A 21344-nucleotide genomic window follows, 5' to 3' on the forward strand; every position below is an offset into this window, starting at 1 on the left:
TAGGCTCTATTCTGTAGAAAAAAACCCTGCATAAATTAACATACCTACTGTCCTTTATTGCATAGTTTTGCAAACTGAAGAAATACCTCACTTCCCCCCCCAGAAAAAACGCCATCTCAACAAGAGACAGCCATTAACAAAGGGCACTTGAACTCCTACATAGGTCTTTTGCCTCTGAAACTGCTCCTTTAATTGATTCATGTACCTTATCACAACCTTGTGTGAGTCCCACTCAATACTGTAAAGAATTCAAAGTAATTCAAAAGAGCAATATATTTTAATATTATTAGTGGCAAGGAAACAAGTAGAAAGGCTCCTGTCTTGGGACTTAAATCTTTGTAATAATGGTATTTTGTCCTTGCAACAGCAAAGAACTGAAACACTGCACTTGATATTATAGGATGGTTTAGAAAGCACATTAGTGTTGCTGGGTAGTGCAAACATCATAAGATGCTCAGCTGACTCTCTGTTCCAGCAGTCCTGAAGCTGCAAGGATTTTTCCTGCCCATGTGATACCACTCAATTGAATGGTTAGGGTTTTTTGTGCTGGCTTTTGTTTATTTTACATAGCTATACCTACATTTGAGAAAAATCTCTGACTTAAATGTCAGGCAGCATTAAAACAAAGCCAAGTACTAACCTCAGTCACATACACATGTGTCTCTACACACACACACACTGTGCTTTTCTCAGGACTAAGTTAATTTCCTAGTGCCTGAGGTATAAAGCTTTACTCACAGAAAAGCAAAAGATCCCCCACTGATAGTCAAATGCCATATTTTTATGTCATTCTAAGCAGCCTTGCTGTTCTAACTAAGACAACAGCTCACATTTGCTTCTGTTGTAACTGGGGCAAAACCAGATGTCTGTGGTTGCCATTTTAGCCATGGAGAATCAATCATATGGGGCTTTAGCTGGCACCTGTCCGTCTTTCTGGGAGGTCGCTCAGTCAGTGCATTTAGCGCCGTTTACATGGTGCTCCCTACAATGCTTTTCAGCCCCACTTTAGAAACATAATTGGGTTAGAACGGTTGCCAACAAAGAGCCCATCAACGCCAAACACCCGCGGCAATTAACAACCACCTCGTTGCGACAGGGCCCTCTATTGTTTCTGGTAAATTGCTGTAAGCTCCAGGTAAAATTGCCTCAGAAATGATGTGGTTTCACCTTGGTCATGGGAACATCAGCGTTTTTTGATAGGAATCTTTTTACGGTTCTTGTTTATGTGCAGAAAAAAAATAATTCATCAATGCTGTAAAAGAGTAGAATGTAAAACATAACTACGAAGCTTTCAATCACTAAACACACCACGCCCCCCCTCCTTTGTACAATTGATTTTCAAGCGTTTTTGGAAACTCCTATCATTTCCACTCAGGTGCAGCTGTAGGTATAACCTGGCCCTCCCTGAAAAAATGGTTGAGCAGTGCAAAATACTTTCAACATGCAGGAATGAAAAATCTGTGATACAAGAAAATTTCAGAGGGTGTATGCTTACCCAAAACAACAGATTGTGGAAAAAGGACTTGGTTTTTATGTTGGCCTTTGTTTAAGATGCTTTAAACTTTCTGTTTGCTTTACATGACTGGAACAGTTACTGACAACTAAGGTGGCAGAGCTGGCAATTCCTGGGTGTGATCTACAGCCCAAAAAGCACTGGTGCATCCTTTGGTATAGACAGCCTTTGATTTATGGAAAACACTGCAGCAACACCTGGGTTCTTTCTCAGACCAGCACAAACCTCAGGCAAAACAGACAGGGAGAGTTCTAAAGCCATTAGTACCTGATACAGAAACAAGCCCCCATGAGCTCTTCCACTGGCTTTTCTCTGCATCTGGTCTCTTCTCTGATGTCAATAAAGATGAACTGTACTGAACTCAACCGAGTAACTGTAACAACCAGGTCTGCAAAGATTCTGTGCTTTTTTCCTGTCTCCTTCCTTCACTCCACACTGAGGAACAGCTGGTTATAAACCTCAGGTCAGATGAAACATTTGTCTCCGCTGGCATGCCTTACAACAGAGCTCTTCCAACTGTGACCCCATAGCTCATACAAACAGTGAACAGCAGCAAGAATGATAAAATGCTGTCACTCGGGGAGAAATCCAAGTGACAAAAAGTGACTTACCAAAAATTTCAGTTTATCACTCAACCTAAGTTTTTTAAGTACTACATAACCAAAAGAATTTGCTTAGATTTTTGCATTCAGTAGATATAAACATAATGTAAGAATAAGTGCAGTAAGTAAATAAGCAGAAGACATTTGAGAAAAAAAATATTAGCATATACATATTTAAATTGAAGCTTTTTTCATCTAGGGGAAAAGATTTGATGGTTTTTAATTGCTGTCTTCTATTTCTAGAATAGAATGTCTTAGAAGTAGAGAGGATTTCCTGGGAAGTTCTGCAGAGTCCTGGTGACCTGTGTCCATCACTGTTGCCATCTCTCAGCCACTCTCCTGCCTGATGCTTGTCCTTCAAGAGCAGGGGATCTCCCCTCAGAACCCAAAAGGAATTCATCTGCATTTGCATTCAATCATCTGAGATTTTTCACATGTTTTCAGTGATGCTGGGAGGCGACAACAATCACTGTAAGTGATCTGGCAGATTAACTTCCGTGTGTAGTAACATTGCTGAGGTGTTCCTGATGTTTGCATTAATTCCTTTTTTTCCCCCCTTAACATAAGGAGCTGCCTCTGGTATCTTTAATTTGTTTCAATGACCCTGATCAACATTTGTAAAGTTCAGGCTTAACTCTGCTTTCATTTAGACAGTGTAAGTTGAAGCTGAGGAAGTTATTTAGAAATTGTAGGCATGGATTGGAATTGTTGTTTTGATGATTAGCTTCTATTTTAGAATAAGAATGTAAAAACACAATGTATATTACATCAGTTCAGGCAGCTTTTAAAATAACTTAGTTCTTCATGGGATTTGAAAAACCCCTAGACATCTGTTTCAGTGGTAGTAAATATTAATGTAATTCTGAAAATTCCACAGAAGATCTCTGCATCTTTTATATAACCTGCTCTTTTCTGACCTCAATAGAGATAATTTCCTCTAGGAACCTTTATTATAAATGCCAAGAAATGAGCTCCAGATAGTATAACTTCCAGAGAGGTCAAACTGAATTTCTGATGCAATCAAACAGTTAATGGAATCAGATAGTCTAGGTTTAGATATTAATGTGCACAGTTAAACAATATCTATTTTGGACCCACCATTTAATTGTCTAGGAGAAATATTCTCCATCTTAACTCTTTTTTGACCAGATGTCTTAGTATATTTAATAGACCTCAGCATCAGGCAAAGAGGCAGGAATGTGCAGGGTTTACATCATCTCAGCCCCAGCTAGAAGTCACAGATACTGTGACTTAGTTCATATTCAAACATTAATTTTTACCACACACTAGACCCTGAAGGAAATACTGCAGAGAGAAAATAACGCTCCGAAAAAAGGGAGAGTGGATTAAAATTCACCATCAATGAGCCACCAAGGACCAGAGGCTGGTAGGCGCATCAGGAGGGATTTGAGTTTGGTGCTTTTAGCAGTCCTCCATGATTTAATGCCAAGTGTCAAGTTAGTGAGAAGATCACAATGGCAAATTTTGCCTTTCAGCAACCTTGCTATGACCACACACCTTGCCAGGTACTGGCATTATTTTGTGCTGGTGCAAATTCAGGTGTTTCAGGCAGAGGCGAGGGAAGGTGCCAGGTACTGCCTGACTGTGTCACATGGTAAGCAGGGAAGCCTTTCACTCTCAGCAGATGTACCCTGGAGTTTGGGGATTTCAGCCCTTTTTGATGGAGGATGGATGTTCTATAGATGAAAAATGGTAGTTTAAGCATTTCTACAGAAGCCACTGAACTTCAAAGATTTATGAAATCTTTGAGGCTAGGGCAGAGAAGAAAATGTTTATATCTTTTCATTTTAAAAAGTATTTTACTTTGTCTCATTTCAATGCCTTTTACAGTCCACACTTTCAACAAAATTTCATTTAAGGAAAAGACAAACAAAGTCCTACTGTGCTACCATTGTAATCCCAAATGAACTAACTAACTGCAGCCAAGGGAACAAGAAAAAGAGAACACATTTTCTATGTCAACGTGTAAACAGACGCCTTGCTGGAAGCAGTAATTGTTGGAAAACACTTTTGTGAAATACAGGAAACCTAGAAATTTGCTACTGATTAACTCAAGGTTCAGGGAATGAAATTCAAGCTCAAAAGCAGTGAAGCACTTGAGGATGGTGAAAGCTCCTGCTGGCTTTTGCAGCTAAGCTGAGGTAGGGCTGTGTTTTGTTTTAGTTAAGCTGGAAGATGCAGCCTTTTCTTAGTCCATGTCCTGGCTTATGCATCTCCACCAGAAATATTGGCCAATGTGCCTCTCCTCACTGCAGAGGAAAGACTGTCCAGAGGAAGTCTGCCTTGCCTTTCAGCTCCAGGTTGAGTTTGTGAGGGCCTTTCCCCTCTGGGCTCTGTGGGGTCAGCTGCAAGGGCTGTCCTGGCAGCCAGCTGTGAGTGCAGGCTGCAGAGAGAGCACTGCTGCTGGCTGAGGGGATGTGGCACAGGGACAAGGTTTGCTAGCTGGGGAATGTTTGCTTCCAGTGGCAGGAAGGAGAGCTAGAGAAATGGGTATGAAATCAGAAAATAAAAGCCTCCAGGAAGTGCATTAAATATTTAAGAAGGATGTTACAGTTAATAGCATTAAATGCATACTAAGGTTAAGAAGGCTGAGAAGCTAAGCTTTGTCTAAGATTCTTATGCTGTGCCTCTCACCTGTGCAGAGTCAGGGAGCACTGGCAGCTCTAGAAAGAGGCAGAAAACCCCAGAGTTTGCATTGGCAAAGAGAGGAGGTACTTATTTTATGATTCATGACATTACTTCAGAGTTGTGCTGACTTCAGCTGTCACAGTAACAGCACTCATCTGTAAATGAAGCCTCTTGGGGAATGTGGGCAGGCTGTGACGTTCATCTCCCAGAAGGGGAAGCAAGTAACAGTTGCACAAATATCCCCTCTGAAATGCCAAGGGCGCTGGAAACCTTTGCAGAACATCAAAAACTTTCTGTAACAGAGCCATACAACCATCAAATGACAGAAAAGCTCACAGGAATTGCCTGAATGAAGATTTAGTAAGTTGTCTACAGCATTTTAGCATGATCTGTTTTGAATTTCCTTTCATATAATTTTTTTCTAAGAGAAAATGTCACTGAAGAGGCAGAAGGCTGTCCCCAGATCTCATCATCATTTCCAGTAGTCATTGCTCATTTACATGAACAAGGAAGAGCAAGAAAGAATAAGGAAGTTGCGAACAGCTGATGTCCCCTCCTTGATGCAGCAGAAGTCTCCCATTCTCCCAATGCTGCCCATTTTAGGGCCTATAGGTACAGCACAGCCTAGGAACCAAATTCTCCCATGAATAATATTGCTACCACCCATTCTGCTTTTATTTTTCTCCTTCAAAGTATCAAAATAAACTTACAAATTGTCATCCAAAACCTAGCTGCCCCTCAAAGTACCCTCAGGAAACAATGGAAACAAAGTTCTATAGCAGTTGGCTACCTGACTGCAGTTGATGAGAGCCTGAAGATCAACAGGGCTGCAACCTACCTCAACTCAGTGATTCCAAATTCCTTGTTAGAAGACAGACCCCGATAACCACTACACCAACACAGATGTTTCAAACTTCAGGTGTGAAAAGGGTGTGATTTCCTCTGCTGAAGTGTGCTTCTGATGGTTCACTGCAAACCGTTGGTTCTTCCTTTGCTGAAGACAGTCAGTCTCTGGCTGTGCCTACAAGTCACGCCCTTGACTTTGAGGCATGGACACATTGGCTGTCTTTAAGGAATTGAATTCTGCTGAAAAAGGTGACACCTGGAGGCTTTGGTTTCTTTATATATTCTTTATACATGAATTAAGCATCAGGATTGTCAGTCTATTTCCACAGAAACGACTCTTAAAGCCTTTTCCAACACATTTCGTTCCAGCTGCTCTTCCAAGAAGCCAGTGCTTGGCTTATCAGCTGTTTCTGCACTTACCTCCATGCTGGCACAGGTTCCGAGGTGGAAATCACCATCCATGCAAGAATCCCAGTCCCAGTGTGATCCCTGCTTCCTGGAACAAGTTACAGCAAACACCAAGACAGCTACCCTGGATCCATGGACATGTTACCATGGCACTCTCTGAGCTGCCATTCTCCCTACCCCAAACACGAGTTTGTTGTTTCTCCTGCGATATCAGAAGTGGGTGAATGTCTTGGGATAACACTACAGACCAAGAAGGTGTTGTTCTGCTTTGATAGAACTTCATCCTCTTCCACAGGTGAAAAATGCAGGCTAACAGTATCACCCACTCTTCATTTCAGGCTGAATACTTGGCACGTTCACTTTCATTCTGGTAGATCCAGAATAGCTTTTCTGCAGTAAGAAAGAGCAGTTCAATGCCAGGACAAACAAGATTTTACTTGCAGCCTCATGGAGAACTGGCTGACATCCAGCACTGAATGACAGCATGCTAGAAGCTGCCCTTTGTGAAACTCTTGTCTGTTCTCCCTGCCCTTCTCTAGCCCAGCACCAAGAGCCATGGGACCTCCTGGCCAGGTTTTGCTGCCCTTTGGCTCTCAAATCAGACTGAGTGCACGCTGCCAGCAAACCAAGGTGGGGGAAAGCAAGCAAGCGGCTACTGTGACGGTCACCGATTGCAGGGTTATATATCCGTGCCATCGTTGGGATCATCAGCTTTGCGCTGAAGCCAGCGCAGAGCACAAACCGAATTGCTTGTCCCACCCTCAGCCGCAGGTCAGTCTCGCCCCGGGAGCCCGCCGCAGAGAGCGGCGCGGGTTCCCCGGGGGGCCGCACCGGGCCGTGCGGCGCTGCGGGCCGCCGCCACCAGGGGCCGCCCCGCTGCTGGCCGCGCTCCGAGGCGCCGGCGCTGCGGCCCCGTGCTCGCCCGGCCGCGGGAGCTCCGCCCGGGGCCGCTCGGAGCGGGCAGGGGGGATGCGCGGCCGGGCGGCGCGGGCGCAGCTCCGCCGCCGGAGCCAGCGTCCCCCCCCGGGGCAGCGGCGGCCGCGGCCCGCACAGCTGGCGGCGGCCCTGGGACCCGGAGCGGGCCGGAGCGGAGGTACGCAGCGCCCTGGGCGCGGGAGGAGGGCGGCGGACCCCTGCGCCTCCGCCGCAGCGGGAAGGCACGGCCGGGCCGCCGGAGGCCGCTCCGTCCCGGTTCTCCCCGGGGACGCGGCCCGCTCCCCATCTGGCTGCGCCCGACGGAGCCGGGGATCCGTGACCGCGAAGACGTCACGGCTGCCGGATCGCCTCAGGTGATCCGCGCCCGTGCCATTTCACTGGGCACCGCGGGCGAGGGTGTGCCCGGGAATGGAATTTGACCGTCTGACGCACCCTCGATTGATTAAATCATCGCGCCGAATCCCTGAGCTTTCGCTCGCTCCTCATCGTCAGAGGTACAAAGTGCACGCAAGGGTTTGCCCCCGCAGGGGAGGGCACGGCTGGTGCTCTCGGGCAGGAGCAGGCAGGGATGGTATGAGCCCGGCGGCCACACGCAAATCCGACCAGTGTGCGAGCTGCGAGACAGCGGCGGGCTGAGGTGGAGCAGGAGGAGTTAGTCAGGGCTGAGTCACCATTGGGTTCGGCCCCGGTAAGCCTGTCTTTTCCTGTTTGCCTGTGATCCCAGACTGCCAGTGTTCCGATTAAACCTCCTTTTATTTTTTTTTTTTTTCTTTTGCCAGGGATGACATCTAAGGATGCTTCAGGTGAAGTTAATAGTAACTGGAGATGACTTCGGCTATTGTCCTCGGAGAAACCAAGGCATTGTGGACTGTTTCCTGGCTGGTGCAATATCTAACGTGTCCCTTCTAGTCAACGGAAGTGCTGCAGCAGATGCAGCCAAGCTGGCGAGGAGGTAAGCTACTTTCTTTAGCTCCTTTGTGGACAGCCTCCACGAAAAACCAAGCCTGGAAAAGTTAGTATTTTGTAGCCCCGTAATAAACACTGTATCATAGCTCAGACTGGTATAAGAAAACTATATTCAGACACATTTACTAAGACTCTGCATAGTAAAACCAGTGATCTGGTAACTAATATCAGTAATGGTCTTTCTCTAGTATTAGCCACTGCAGCTTTTCCCCCCTCTCAGGACAGGAAGCCATTTCCACTATTTGACAAGTAGAATTTGGGCTTGTCAGACTTTCTCCTTCCACACTTCTAAAAGATGCATCATCAGAAGGAAAGTGCATATTATATACTCAGACCAATCTGCTACCCCTAAAACTATAAGAGCATAAAAGCACAAGTCTTTAAATCTCATTTAATTGATCCATTTCACCCAGGCTGAACACAAGGTCAGCCAGGCTCATTGCAGAATCAGGGAAAGGTGTGATTCTGCAAAGGCTTATTTATAAATCTTGGCAGTGGAAAACTTGACTTTTTCCCCACCCCATAATCTTTTTTTAGAAAGCACATCATTATTTCTATTAATTCTATGTTTGATAAACACATCTGTAAAAATGCATACAATAAAGAAAGGGGCAATACCTTGTACCTACCACCATTACTTCTTCACCAGCTTCAGAGGCTGCTGGCACAGTTAGCTCTTCAGATCAAATGCTATGTGTCAGTCTCATGGTCTAGCCCAGCAAATCCTTTAATAGGAAGCATTATTTGTATTTAGAAGGTAAAACCCAGCTAATGCTTCAGCTCTGGTGCAGGCAGACACTTGCAAGCAGGAGTATGTCCTGAAAGAGAGAACATCAGGGTTGAGAAACAATTTAGGAAAGCAGAAAAGGAAAGGAGCTGTACTGCTACTAAGTAAAAGGAGACCTTATGCTTCAAATGCAGCTGCTGTGGGGGAGAGTTTCAGGAGAATCCTGCTGTCCTTGTTCTCACTGAGCATCTTTCCTCAATTTCCTGTTGTTTTAGGGACACTTGGAAATTGCTTGTAGCTTCTTTGGTGTAGGGTAGTGGAGGAAAGCCAGGGTGTGGTGGTAGTGGCAAACTAGTCTGTAAAAAGGCCAGAGATTCCCCACAAATATCGAGGGAGGAACTCTCTGGGAATGAGAAGGGAAGGGGCATAGCACCAGTAAGATTCCTAAAACCCTATTAGTAAATGAAACATAAAACACAGAGATAAAGCCACCACATCTCTCAGACACAGAGAAACCCTTTAAGCCCAGTGGTGTGGTAATATTGTCAGCTATTTTAACCACGGTCTTTAGCAGGCTTTTAAAATAGAATCCACCTGGCCTCATTTACATAGCCAGGAAGTAGGCCATGTAATCAGGGGTTTAAAAAGCATCTTTGAATCCAGGTCATGACACTTGTGCTGGCAGCTGATATGGGTGTGAAAAGCCAGGTTGGAGGGCAGGGGACAGCAGAGACTGCAGCATGCTGCTACAATTCAAATTTTGGGGGGATGGATGTGGGGAGAATGTAATTTTGAATTGTCAATATAAATGAAATGAATTTTAATCTGTTTCTGAGCATATAAGCAAGGTGACTTTGGGAACATCTGCCCGCTCTGAAGATCAACAGCCCAGGTTCTACAGTTCCTCATTTGTGTGACTCTCTGCAGGTGTATTCAGCCCTACCCAGACATGGGGGGAGCATTGGCAGGTGTGGAGAAAAGGTTTCCTGGTGTTGTAATGCAAGCCCAGCTTCAGCTGCTGCTAATTGGCACCTGTGTGTGTAAACAAACCCCTGTGTCACCCCTGAGATATTTGTTCATGTTGCAAAGGCTGACGTAAACTCTACACAGTTGACAAATAGGTCAGACTTGCCAGAAATGTCATTGAGTCCTCCTCATCTTCTGGTGCAGAAATGGGAAAGCATCACTTGCTTGACTGCCTTGCCAGTATTATTCCCTCTTTCCCCTGCTTGGTGTCATCTCCCATCCTGCCATAAATATTGAGGCCTTTTATTTTGTGGGATGAAAGTCTGCCTGTTTGTTGCTGTTTTTTCTCCTCCTGTTTGTCTTCCCCTATTCAGCCTTAACCAGTGGTGTAAGCAGGAAGAGTGGATCTATCCCCAGCTGCAGGAAGAGGCTTGAAGAAATAAGCTTGTTCTTTCCTGGGGCACATTCCAGTGCTGTGGAATTTGGTCTTTCACACACATGGTGCCAGGATTGTCAGAGTGGACTGCTTTTATGGCTTCTTGATAAACTGTCTATGACATGATTGCTTGTCACTGCAAGTCTTAAGCTCTCACTCCTCACCTGGTTTTCAGTTAATTGAACACAGGCAGAGCTAATTAATAAGTAGACAACTTTTTCCTCCTAAGCACCTCATGCTGCCCTACAATGTTAGGACTCAGCATCCTTCAGAAAGGAACACAGTTCCTCTGAAATTCCTTTATTCCTTTCATTTTCACAATAATTCTGTAGTTTCTGGGTGTACCATCTGTTGCCCCAAGTCTTGATTAAAAGCCTTGGCAGACATGTGATGATAGTCAGCAGATCTTTGTATCAGCTCTAACACAAGCCAACTGCAGAACAGCAGAACCAAGCAGTAAAAAATGCACCTTCCTTAACATTCAGGCTCAGCACCTTGGGCTTTCCTCATCCATCTTTCAGCTGTCACAACTGGGCTGAAAGAGGGGGCACACTCATTTCTGGCAACAGAGAAGTTTCGGCAGAGGCCTGATCCATCACCAAATGTCAAACCTATTGATAGCATCTGCCAGAGCAGAACGTAACCAGAGCAGCAAGTGGGAGAACAGACTGCCATTGTGGGTTGAGGGGTTTTTTCAGTAACTCAAAGCTTTTCTCTTTATGGGGCCTCAACTGACTGTGATTTCCTGCTTATGCATATAATGTAATCTCAATTTTCTACTTAACAGGCCCTGCCTTGAAGTCAGACAGACTTCCTGGTGATTATTCCAGAGCTTTCCCAGAAACTGGAAGAGTAATTTTGTAACTCAAAATGAAGAGATGCCTTAATTTTTCTTTAGAAATACAGAGATAGAAATAGAGACACCTAAGAAAGTTTGCTGCCATATTCCCCCACCCCTCCCCTTTATGTCAAACAGCTCAGGTGTCACTGGAGCCTTAGGACCTTTTTCCATTTGATTGTGTCCAAATAACTTATGAAGAGTGACATATTTTAGAACACAACCTCAATCTTCCTGGGTGCTTTTTTGCAGTTCGAATACTGAACATTGGCTGAAGCCCCCACATCTGGGTACATTTATCAGAAGAATCTAACGAAGCCACATTTAATTGCTCTCTATGTTTTCACTTCCTTTGCCATCAACACTAATTGCAAAATGTGTGTGTAAATTGTGACTGAATTCTGACCCTCCCAGTGAACATCAGACTAATTTAGAAATCTCTCCTGCTTTCTCACCACCCTTTTGTGTGACTGTTAATCACACAGCAGACAGTTCCTCTGCTGAACTGTTTGGATAGGGCTGGGACCCAATCTGAAGCCTTTCACTAGAATCCCAGATCATATTGACTTTATGGCCACAGCCCATTTTACTGACGTAAGGCTCCTGACACAGGAGCTGCACTTGATACAGAGATGTAATTACAACAGAAACTCAAGTCCTGAGCTGTGTAACAGCACCAGCTCTTAACACTGCACAGGGTTTAGAGCATTGCTGGCAGAAGAAAAAGGTTTTTAGCAGTAATAGGGCAAGAAAATATGCTATTTGATGAAAGACAGGTATTACTGAATGTGGAAAGTGTGTGAAATGAGGAAGTATGCAAATGCCAACATGGGGAAACTAAGCCTTGCTCAAAGCCTTGCTTTGTCTGGCTTCAGACACTTGGGTGTTCACTGAAGTGAGATGTTTAGATACAGACATTTACATGAGGCTCTGACTTGGGTCACACTTGGGCTGAAACCTGATGATCAGCAGTTTCCTGGATGATACAAATGGGATGATGAAGGTGGGATCTGTTTACCCATCAAGGGAAAGGGTAAAGTGCCTTGCTTATGCCAGAGCATGCAGCCTTCAGCAAGGCAATTGGAACAGTGCTTGGCAAATCTCCTAATTCCCACAGCCATTGCAACTGCTCCCAGGAATACAGAGTCCCATGGCATGGCCAGGCAGGAGCCAGGACACTGTCACTCATCCACCAGCCTCAGAGTGGCTCAGTGCAGTTCCCATCTCCAGGATCTTTTGCTGCCAAGGATGCCAATGAACAGGGATTGCAGCTGCACATTGCCTCAGCAGAGACATTTGTTCAGAGCACTCGTGTGGCAAAACAAGCAACTACTTGAAAAGGAAGCAGTTTAAGCCGTTTAACTGATTCTATTTCCTCTCTCTGATAATTGGACTGTGCCTGCTGACTCAGAAATCTTTCCAGGGTGAATTCCTTCTTGTTCCTTCTAGCATCTCCTGTAAGGATATTTCCTCCTGCACAAGCCTCTCCTTTTTTCCCCTCACCTCTACAGGGAATGCTGAGAAGAGAACCACAGAGGTGACAGTCAACTTTCAGTGCAAACAACTCACTGGTGTATTAACCTCAGTGACCTGAACATCTCTACAGGTCTCCAGGCAGCTCAGTCTAATGCTGCTCCTGCTGTAGGAGCACACACCTGTAGCCAGTGTCCTGTGGCTTTACCAGGAGTGAAGTGAACCCCTGTGCTAAATCCTGCTTCACATCTCTGCATTCCCCGGGGCACTGCGACAGACCTGCACACACACACACCAGCCTCTTCAAACAGACTGGAAGGGTCTTTGCAGCTTAAAAGAGTCACCAAAAAGGATTTAGAGACACCAAGTAGAGTCTTCACATCATTTTGTTTTGGCAATGGTAGCTAAATGCAGAAACTAAACTGTTGTCTGAAGCCCCATGCCAATCCTTTTATTTTGCATCTCGTGTGAGCAATTAGCAGTTAATGACCGGCAGTGACCAGCAGGGCTCACCCTGTCCCATCTGGAAAGGGCTCGGGCAGAGAAGTGGGTATGAGGCCAAGCCCACAACAGCTGAGCTCTGGTCCCAGGGCAGCATCACATGCCATGTAAGCTGCTTGAGCTGCTGGTCTCTGCTTCAGTATTTCAGCCAACAAATTAGAAGATATTTTACAGTCTTTTGAAAGATGTGGGCAACTACAAAGCTCTTCAAAGTTCTTCTGTAGCAGAAACAATCATATGTACTCTGAAAAGTGGTCACTTTCATGGTATTCCTGCACCTTGACTTTTCTCCCTGCGAGCTTGCAGTAGGACTCTGCTATACCCACTGAACTGTCCTCCTCCCCATATCCTTGCACCCTTCCCAGCACACTGCCTTCTGTGCACCTCCCACAGATGAATATTTCTGAACAAGTTTCTCGTGTGCGGCATTTTGAGTTTTGCTTTCAGTGCCTGTATCCCAGAGCCATTAAACATGAGCAGTTCCTCTCCAGATGCCTCAGCATGCACAGTCTGTCAAACCAGGAGTGACTCCACGAGAAAACTATTAAGATATTCAGCTGGTGTTAGGCAAAGCTCTGAAACATGTTCTAGTGTTACACTCAGGGTCTCCTGTTACCCCAGGACAAGGCCAGCTCTCTCTGCACTTCCACATTCTGCGCATTCCCGAGCTTGGGGCTGGGTTCGGCTCTGGCCAGGAGCTGCTCTCATGTTCCCCAGCACAGCCCTTGGCTCCTTGGTGTCCCACACCTGTCAGAGGGACTTGCCTTCTCCTGGAAATAGCCTCCCTCACAGCATTTGGGGCATTACACAGTTGGGGGCAGTTCATTTGATGCTCCTGGGAGACAACACTGAGAGGCTCAGCTGTTCATTTCTTGCCCTCCCACAGCACAGAAGAAAGACTACTCAACAGAAAAAGTCCATCTGCTGATTCATGGTAACACAGGAATCCTTTTTTTCTTGAAAACAGCACTGGCTGTGGTACAAATAATACTCCAGCTGATGCAGTCAAGAGCTTCCCAGAGACACAGTGAAGAATCTATGGTGGACTTGTAAAAGAAAACCAAAACAAACCCACAGGCATCCCCTCTGCCTTTGGGCTCGTGCAGGGCGTCCAGCAGGTCACAGGATGGTGGAAAGCCCTCCTGCCAAGCACCCCTCCTGCACTGTAGTGCCTCCTGTGCTGCCCTGCAGCCTGTCACCCCCAGTGACACACCTTCCACTTCTTGAGTTAGCCAGGAGTTGGTGTGCACATGTGCTCAGGGTCCTGCTATAAGGAACATTTATCATCAGTGAAACTATCAGGCCCTGCTGCACAGAAATCACCAGATCAGAAAAGCCAGTGAGGACCTTTTTCTCCACAAGCTGTTTTGCTCTGTTAAACAAACATTCAGGCTCCTTAATGACACAATGGACTCAATTTGTTCCACAGAACTGTGCATACAACTTGACTCCTAACATTCATGTCTTTGAGAAGTACTATCTAGCAACTGACTGCACTATCTGCCTGGACCACAGCACATGGAAGAGCCAGGAAAAAAAGACTTTCAGTCCTGCAAGGGCCAAAGCCTTAGGACCTGAATGAGCTAAATGGCTCTGACTTGGTCCAATCCACCCACAGTCCTGTCTCCACTGAGCTGGTGTTTCACCAGTCAGCTTCAGATGTCAGACAGAAGAGCAAGATCTCGGTTTTGCACCCTTTGCCTAAAGGGAGATTGTTTTTGTTTTCTCCTTGAGCTATAAGGGCTGTTCCAGGATCAGACCACACCCACTTTTAACAGCTCCATACAGAAGTTCCAAGGTTTTAAAGCATCACCGACTTGTTGCCTTGAAATTCACTCTGCAGCATGACTCAGACTGGGCAGCACAGAAGGAACATTGCAGTTCTGTCATCCGCTCACTGGGTCAGCCAGAGGCCACGGGGTGTCTTGGAAAAAGTTTCAAAGCATCGTTTTGGCTACTGATTCTGAGGATTTCCAGAAATGCTAACGAGACCCAGCACAAATCCAAGCACGCACAAGTCCTGTTCTCATTGTAGGGGAATCCACAGCACAGCCCAAGAAGGAAACACCAGCACTGTGCTAAGCCCTGTGCCTGAGGGGAGCCCTGCAGCCACACCAGCTCCATAGTTCTTTGTTTTGTTTTGTTTTTAATGTTACAGAGTGCAACTGGGTAATCAATCCTACCCCTGTGACTCCTCAGCAAGGCTCTACACTTCACTGTGGGCCTCCTTGCACGATTCCTTCTTTGCCTGTGCCAGGGAGATGCTCCGTACAGCTCAGCCTTGTCACTCACTGACTGATTGCTCCAGTAGACAGAAGCCTGACCACTGCAGGCAATTCCAGCTGCAGCTCCTTATGTTTACACCTGAAGCCAGTGCTGTTGCCATAACAGCTTCCCTGGGCACTGTTTATATATAAATGACTGGATTCTACTAAAGGGCAGCTTTAGGAGTCGTCAAGTAAAACTCAAATGTCTCATGACTGTACCATCTTTAACAGGGTGAACAACCCAAGAGGATACCTAGCAAGGGCTAATGAAGCACTGTAGAAAAAGCTGCAAGATCTGGATTTTTCAGCTGGTTACCAGTGACTGCAGTTACTGGAGTGCAGTTACAGCATTTAGCCCAAGATACCTCGTGCTGTGAGCCAGGGTAGGGGCAGGGTTTGGGGGCACTCACAGGCTGGCCTTGGGCAGAATGCTCAGGGTGGTTACCTGGAGATGTCCTGCTCTGGTTGGGGTCACTGCCATCCTTTCTGGCAGAGCAGAGATACAAAGATGTACTCCAGTGAGTACTGCAACACCTCTAAGATCAGTCCTGTTCTTACACTTAAATCTCCCCCTCTTTGACCATGGTGAGGGAGGCGCAAAGCTTAGCAGATATTTCACTCTCTTACAGATACAACATCCCAATAGGCCTGCATGCCAACCTCTCCGAGGGCTCCCCTGTATGTGAGGTGCTCAGGACAAACTCTTCTCTGCTCAACCAAGATGGATTCTTCCATGGAAAAATGGGATTCAGAACAGCTCTATCAAAAGGTCTCCTGAATATGTCAGAGGTAGGAGAAAGCCACATACAGCTGTACAACTTCCCTTCCTGTTATAAATCAGCATGCATTTATCCCAGCACATAACAGCTGAGGACCTTTCCTAGATCCCAGCTGTGAGCAGGCTTAGAGATTAATCCTGCCTGTGCAGCTTGAGCTGGCTTTTAGGTGCTGGGTCTCATTCTGCCAAAGGCTCTGCAGCCTTTGAGAACCCATTCCTCCCTGATTCAGTGCCTGTATACACTGTTAACTATTTATCTGAGGAGGTAGGAGGGGCGTTGGAACAGGTATTTACAAAGAACCTAGAGATCAGTAAGGAGCAAATGACAGAAAAGTCACAAGTAGGCACCAGGCTTTTCATCAGCTTGTGAGAGGTTTTGGTTCTCTAGGGGGATTGCTGGTTTTGCCCCATGAGCAAGGATGAACACACTGAGGTGATGAAAACTGCATCCATTTTAAACAGAAATGGGTGCTCAAATATCCTGTGTATTTAGAACATCCCCATAAGCACTACCACAAAGAGCCCCATGCCCAGGGGAGGCTCTGGGCAGCCCAGCAGAGCTGCACATCCCTGCACAACCACAGTACCTGCTGCTTCTGAGAGCCAGGTCCTGGCAGCCCTATCCCTCCCCTGCTCTCAGCATCTGCCAGGTCTTGCCCTGACCCTTTTCTGCTGCACAGGTGAAGCAGGAGCTCAAGGCCCAGGTGGAGCTGTTCCATGAGCTGACAGGTCACCTACCTCCTCACATGGATGGGCACCAGCACGTCCATGTTCTCCCAGGTAAGAGAGAAATCCTCCCAGCTCCAGGCAGGTGAGAAAGCTCAGAGGAGACTTCCCTTGCCACACCTCCGTGACTGGGCAATGACCCCACCGTGAGACACCTGCAGGCAGAAGCAGTTTGAATGTTCCCACCTGACCCCACAGTCCTGCCCACACCCAAACTCTGCTTGGAGCCCTGGCTCTTTGCATAGCAGCACCAGGACATTAATAGCACAAATGGCCCAGGTTACACCTCTTCTTCCAAGGACCAATAATTCTCCTGAGCATCCTAATTCCATGTTCTCACCCACAATGAGGGAGGCAGGCCAAAGACAGCAGCAGACTGGCCATTTTAAACTGGAATGTTGGAGCTTGTATTTGCTGGTAGCTCTTTCAGATGCTACCAGAACTCCATCCTGTCATTGTGTTCCCACCTCAGTCCCTGCAGGTCTCAGCTTTAGAGATGAGCAAGAATCTTTGTCCTTGTTTTGCTAATAAAGTCATTGTGGTACAGAGATGGAAAATGGAGTGAGAAAAGGATCCAGGTTTTCCCACTCCAGTACTAACTGCCTCCAGATAACCTTGCTCTGGCTGTACAAGGACTCGATGAAGAATTTGTTCCTGACAGTGCAGTCACCTCTAGTGCACTCTGAGCCCAGAGTCACTCACTTAGAAGCGGGGCTGGACTAAAGGCTCGGTGCTGAAAGGAAGAATGACAAGGCACTTAGAGCAGAAGTTCAGGGAGAAATGTTTCCAGTTGAGAAGGTGACTCCCATACAGATGGATTTCAGCAGAAGATAAACCAAATGGAATTTTATTTTCTTAAACACAGAAAGGAAAGAAGTCTCTGTGCTAACAGCTTGCAGGGGACACGAGAAACTGGTTCTCAACTCCTGAGTGCAGTGTCTGGTTTTACTTACAGAGGTCAGGCACGTGTTTGCAGAGGTGTTAGAGGAATATGGGATCAAGTACACACGTGTCCCAATAGAGCCAGGCCTTCACAACTGTGACTGGATTCCACCATCCCTGATGGACTTTTACCTGGGAGTAGAAGAAGATTCTTTTAACACAGTGGATGTGTTTACAAAGCATGGAATAAGGTAAGACAGGTATTACTCACCCTTTTTTGTAGTAAAACATGAAGATTTTATCAATTCCTGATAGTATCTTTCAGAAATGAAACACCACCTTTATCTTTCCTCTTAGGACTTAGAGAGAGGTTCAGGAGGAGCACAAAAGTGCCAGGGGCACAAGGGTTTAGGAAGTTTTGAATGGAGATGAGTCATTTTCCACTTGAAAAGGAATGTTCTTTTCAGGGTATGCTGCTCAGCCTTTCTAGTGAAGCTGCATCAGCCTAGCATCTGGAATGTCAGGAGAAATGCTGCATCAATGCTGGAATTTTAGAAGTATTATCTAAGGAAAGTTTTCAAGAACTAAATTTTCATCTTCCTGTTGTAGTAAAGAAAGGGTTTTCAGTGGCAGAAAAGAGACTAATGAGAAGCAGGTATTTGTTAAGGGGAAGCAATAAGCTCTGAGAGCTGCCAGCACCACAGCAGGTGATCACTGCTGTAAGCAAACAGCCTGGTCAGTGTCCTGCATCTCAGGGGCCAAACCCAGAAAGCTCAGCCCTTCCCCCAGTAAAATCCTTTTCTTAAAAGCTTAGAGAGTGTTTTATATATTAAAGGCCTTTCACTAGAGACCCTTGCAGTCTCCTGTCCTTTGGAGCAGATGTTATTACTTCCTCAGTCCACTGGAAACATTATTTTCTGGGATTCATAAATATGTATCTATTTTTTCATATAATTTTTACTGTACGCCAGCAGCAGGCTGGCATTTCTCCCTTCTCAACAAGAGCCGACCTGGGCTCTTCTGTGATCATTCAGGTAAAGACTCCAGCCACGATTTCTTCCAAAAACGTTTCCATCCTGCCCTCACATGCAGTGGCTCAGCTCTCCTGGACCCGTCCAGGCCACACTTGGAACTGACACTTGCAGCCAGACTTGAACAAAGAATTGTGTGAAGCTAAGAAACGGTGTAGGTGGTGTCCTCTCTAGGAGTAACAGTTTCTCCAGTTATTGTGGCTCTTTGATACATTCTGGCAGAAGGCTTCTTTAGCTGGGTGGTTGCCGTTTTATTTCTGTCACTTTTGTTTCTACTTAGCTGAGGGTTATTACTCAGGCTGAAGTTCTTTTGATAGCGTGGCATTTCTCAGTTCAGCGCTGCTCTTCCCTTCTGGGACAATAAAATGCACCTGTAAGCTCACAGATGCCAAACACCCCATGTGCTGTCACACTGTGCTGGTGCTGTGCTGTCCCTGCAGAACTGCTGCCTGAAAGAGGATCAGGAAGGGTTCTGGTTTTACTTTGGTTTCTAGTTAAAAGTTTTTAAAAGCTCCTTCCCCTTTTCTATCTTAAAATTCAGGTAAATTTTGATTCCTAATCCCCTGGACCTAACACAATTCCGTACCTACCTCTGTAGCATTAACAGCCACGTTCCCTCCTCTGGCTGCAGGTGGGCAGACATTTACATCGGCCTGAGCACCATGGGCAGGAACATGTCTGTCAGCAGCATCTGCAGCGCCCTTGACAGCGCCGTCCTGCAGCTCAGGGCCAAGGCAGCGCAGGGCAGCGCAGGGACAATCGAGCTGATGGTGCACCCAGGCTACCCCAGTGTCCCGCCCGCCGGCGGCTGTGGGGAAGGACCCGACGATTTCTCGCAGTCCTGGGAGCGCCTCCATGAACTCCAGACATTAATTAAACCGGAACTGCAGAGCCATTACAAAAGCAGGAACATTCAGCTGTGTTCATTCAAAGATCTTTAAATAAATGAGCAGACATCCATCCATCCATCCATCCATCCATCCATCCATCCATCCATCCATCCATCCATCCTCTGTACACAAGCAGTTGCCAATGTCCAGAGAAGCCAGATCACTGTTATCAGTGTCACAGGCCCTGGTACAGCTCACAGGAGCTGTCAACAGCCTGGGAGTGGACACCACCACCTGTGAGCAGCTCCAGGCAGTGCCCCAGAGCCCCAGCTGCCCGTTTTCAGGCCACAGCGTCTGCTCAAAATGTGCCAAACTCCTGTGACAGCCCCTCCACAGCACCCCAGCGCAGCACATGCACCCAGGGCTCAGCTCCTGCCACCAAAGGAGCAGCACGTGGACAGACTTTGCTGAGAGACACTGCAGCACAGACCCCGAGGGGTCTGATCATTCCTCCCGTCAGACTTGATGGCAAAACAAGAACTGTGCTGGGGAGCAGGTGCTGCTCAGTGTCAGCCACCTGCAGGAGGCCTGGACACCTTTCTCTGAAAGCAGCCGGTCCCTGCCCCTCCACTCACCTGCTCAGCAACAGCGAGGGGTGCAGGACACATCACCCTCAGAGCCTTCCTCTGGGCAGAGCAGTCGGGGTCTGCAGCCACCTCCCTGGAGCTGCCTCAGCTTGCAGGAGTTGTGTCTCTGCCTGTTCACATTGCCTCTTGGCATTAAACCCCCCTAGGAGAGTAACATCAGCCACAGGCCTTTGGGAAAGGCTTCTTATTTTTTGGATGACTTTGCAGGAGCAGCAACTGTTGACCCATCTGCTATTTCAGGAACTGCTGTGTATGGGAGCAGCAGCAACTGGTCCTGCACCACCCACTGCCCCTCAGGACAACCACGAGCTGTGCCAGGCACGAGCACGGCTGCAAGTGAACAAAGTCCTGTATTTGTCCCTTTTTTTCCTGTCACCAGAGCATTTAAACTACAACAAGCCCCAGTACTACTGATAGGTTCTTAACTGCAGCCCTGTCATTCCTTTAAGGACTTTCACACGTGGAAAAATGATTTTAGATTGTTTATGCTCATTCTCTGCACAGGAATGATCTATTTAACATAATTGGGTTTGTTAACCATGTTTTTTAATATAAAAAAATCAGTATGATCATCATTCTTTTAAATGAAAAATAAACTCAGGCCTTTTCTATGGCAAAGCTCAGAAGGCTTTTGGGTTTAGTTACGTCTGGTGAGTGAACTAAACCCACTCACCTGTTGTAGATCTAGATGCTGAGAACTCCTGTCTGCTCCCACACCGCTGGAAGGGCCTCCCTTTCTGTCATTAGTGGGAACTGTCTGACCCTTCCTGTAACACATCCGAGGAAGTTTTTGTCCCGTACAAGTAGGAAAAACCATCAAGGATGCGGTAGAACCTCTTTCTCCCGATTCTTTGGGGTATGACAGAAGGTGCCTTAGCTGACTGTTGGCGGTGTTACCCGGGGATGCCCCGGCCCCGGAGCGCTCGCGCCCGCCAGCGCCGCCCCGCGCCCGCCGCGCCGCACTGCAGCCGCTGCCGCAACGCACAGCTCCGGCGGCACGGAACCGCCGCCGCCTTCTCATGGATGCTTTTAAACCTTGTTATAAACATTTAAACTGCTCCGTGTTTCTAAGCGCCGGATTTGCTCTGATCGCACCCATCAGGGCGTTACGCACCTGTGGAATTTTGGATGCATTTCCTGGCAGCCGAGCGCTGAAGAGCTGAGGGCAGCCTTTAGCCGAGCGCTGTACTGTAAAAAATTGATTTTGTAAATTCCTTATTTTTAAATGAAAAGCATTAAACCCCAAACTTCCACTTAATTAGATAAATTAATAATGAATTACTAAAAGACTACTCAACAGGGAATCTTTCAATTGCATAAAA

General features: G+C 46.7%; 1 protein-coding gene and 1 long non-coding RNA gene across 5 annotated transcripts; one reads left to right on the forward strand and one right to left on the reverse strand.

Annotated features, from left to right (window-relative positions):
* Positions 1-2452: 2452 nt before the first annotated feature.
* On the forward strand, positions 2453-20919 carry YDJC (YdjC chitooligosaccharide deacetylase homolog). 4 transcript variants are annotated; one of them, XM_040081020.2, is made up of 6 exons: positions 2453-2586; positions 7734-7906; positions 15758-15917; positions 16587-16686; positions 17588-17765; positions 19177-20919. In XM_040081020.2, exons 2-6 carry the CDS (start codon positions 7749-7751, stop codon positions 19484-19486), a joined length of 906 nt encoding a protein of 301 aa, XP_039936954.1. In that variant the 5' UTR covers positions 2453-2586; positions 7734-7748; the 3' UTR covers positions 19487-20919. The 4 variants fall into 4 exon arrangements, with proteins under 4 accessions (XP_039936954.1, XP_039936953.1, XP_039936951.1 ...); XM_040081019.2 differs by lacking the exon at positions 2453-2586 and adding an exon at positions 6946-7111; XM_040081017.2 differs by lacking the exon at positions 2453-2586 and adding an exon at positions 7258-7642.
* LOC120760582 (uncharacterized) lies at positions 7820-9389 on the reverse strand. The gene is made up of 3 exons (XR_005703408.2): positions 8824-9389; positions 8539-8738; positions 7820-7958 (listed from the first exon to the last, which is right to left on the reverse strand). It is a non-coding gene; the product is annotated as an uncharacterized LOC120760582 (long non-coding RNA).
* Positions 20920-21344: the final 425 nt, after the last annotated feature.

This window comes from Hirundo rustica, chromosome 17 (genome assembly GCF_015227805.2).
Source record: "Hirundo rustica isolate bHirRus1 chromosome 17, bHirRus1.pri.v3, whole genome shotgun sequence".
In the NCBI taxonomy this organism is placed as follows: domain Eukaryota; kingdom Metazoa; phylum Chordata; class Aves; order Passeriformes; family Hirundinidae; genus Hirundo; species Hirundo rustica.

What these genes read in the sequence shown, in the direction of transcription:
- YDJC (XM_040081020.2), top strand. Translation starts at nt 7,749, where the DNA reads ATGCTTCAGGTGAAGTTAATAGTAACTGGAGATGACTTCGGCTATTGT. An exon ending in GCAGCCAAGCTGGCGAGGAG is followed by an intron (nt 7,907 to 15,757) that starts GTAAGCTACTTT and finishes ACTCTCTTACAG; the next exon opens with ATACAACATCCCAATAGGCC. An exon ending in GTCTCCTGAATATGTCAGAG is followed by an intron (nt 15,918 to 16,586) that starts GTAGGAGAAAGC and finishes TCTGCTGCACAG; the next exon opens with GTGAAGCAGGAGCTCAAGGC.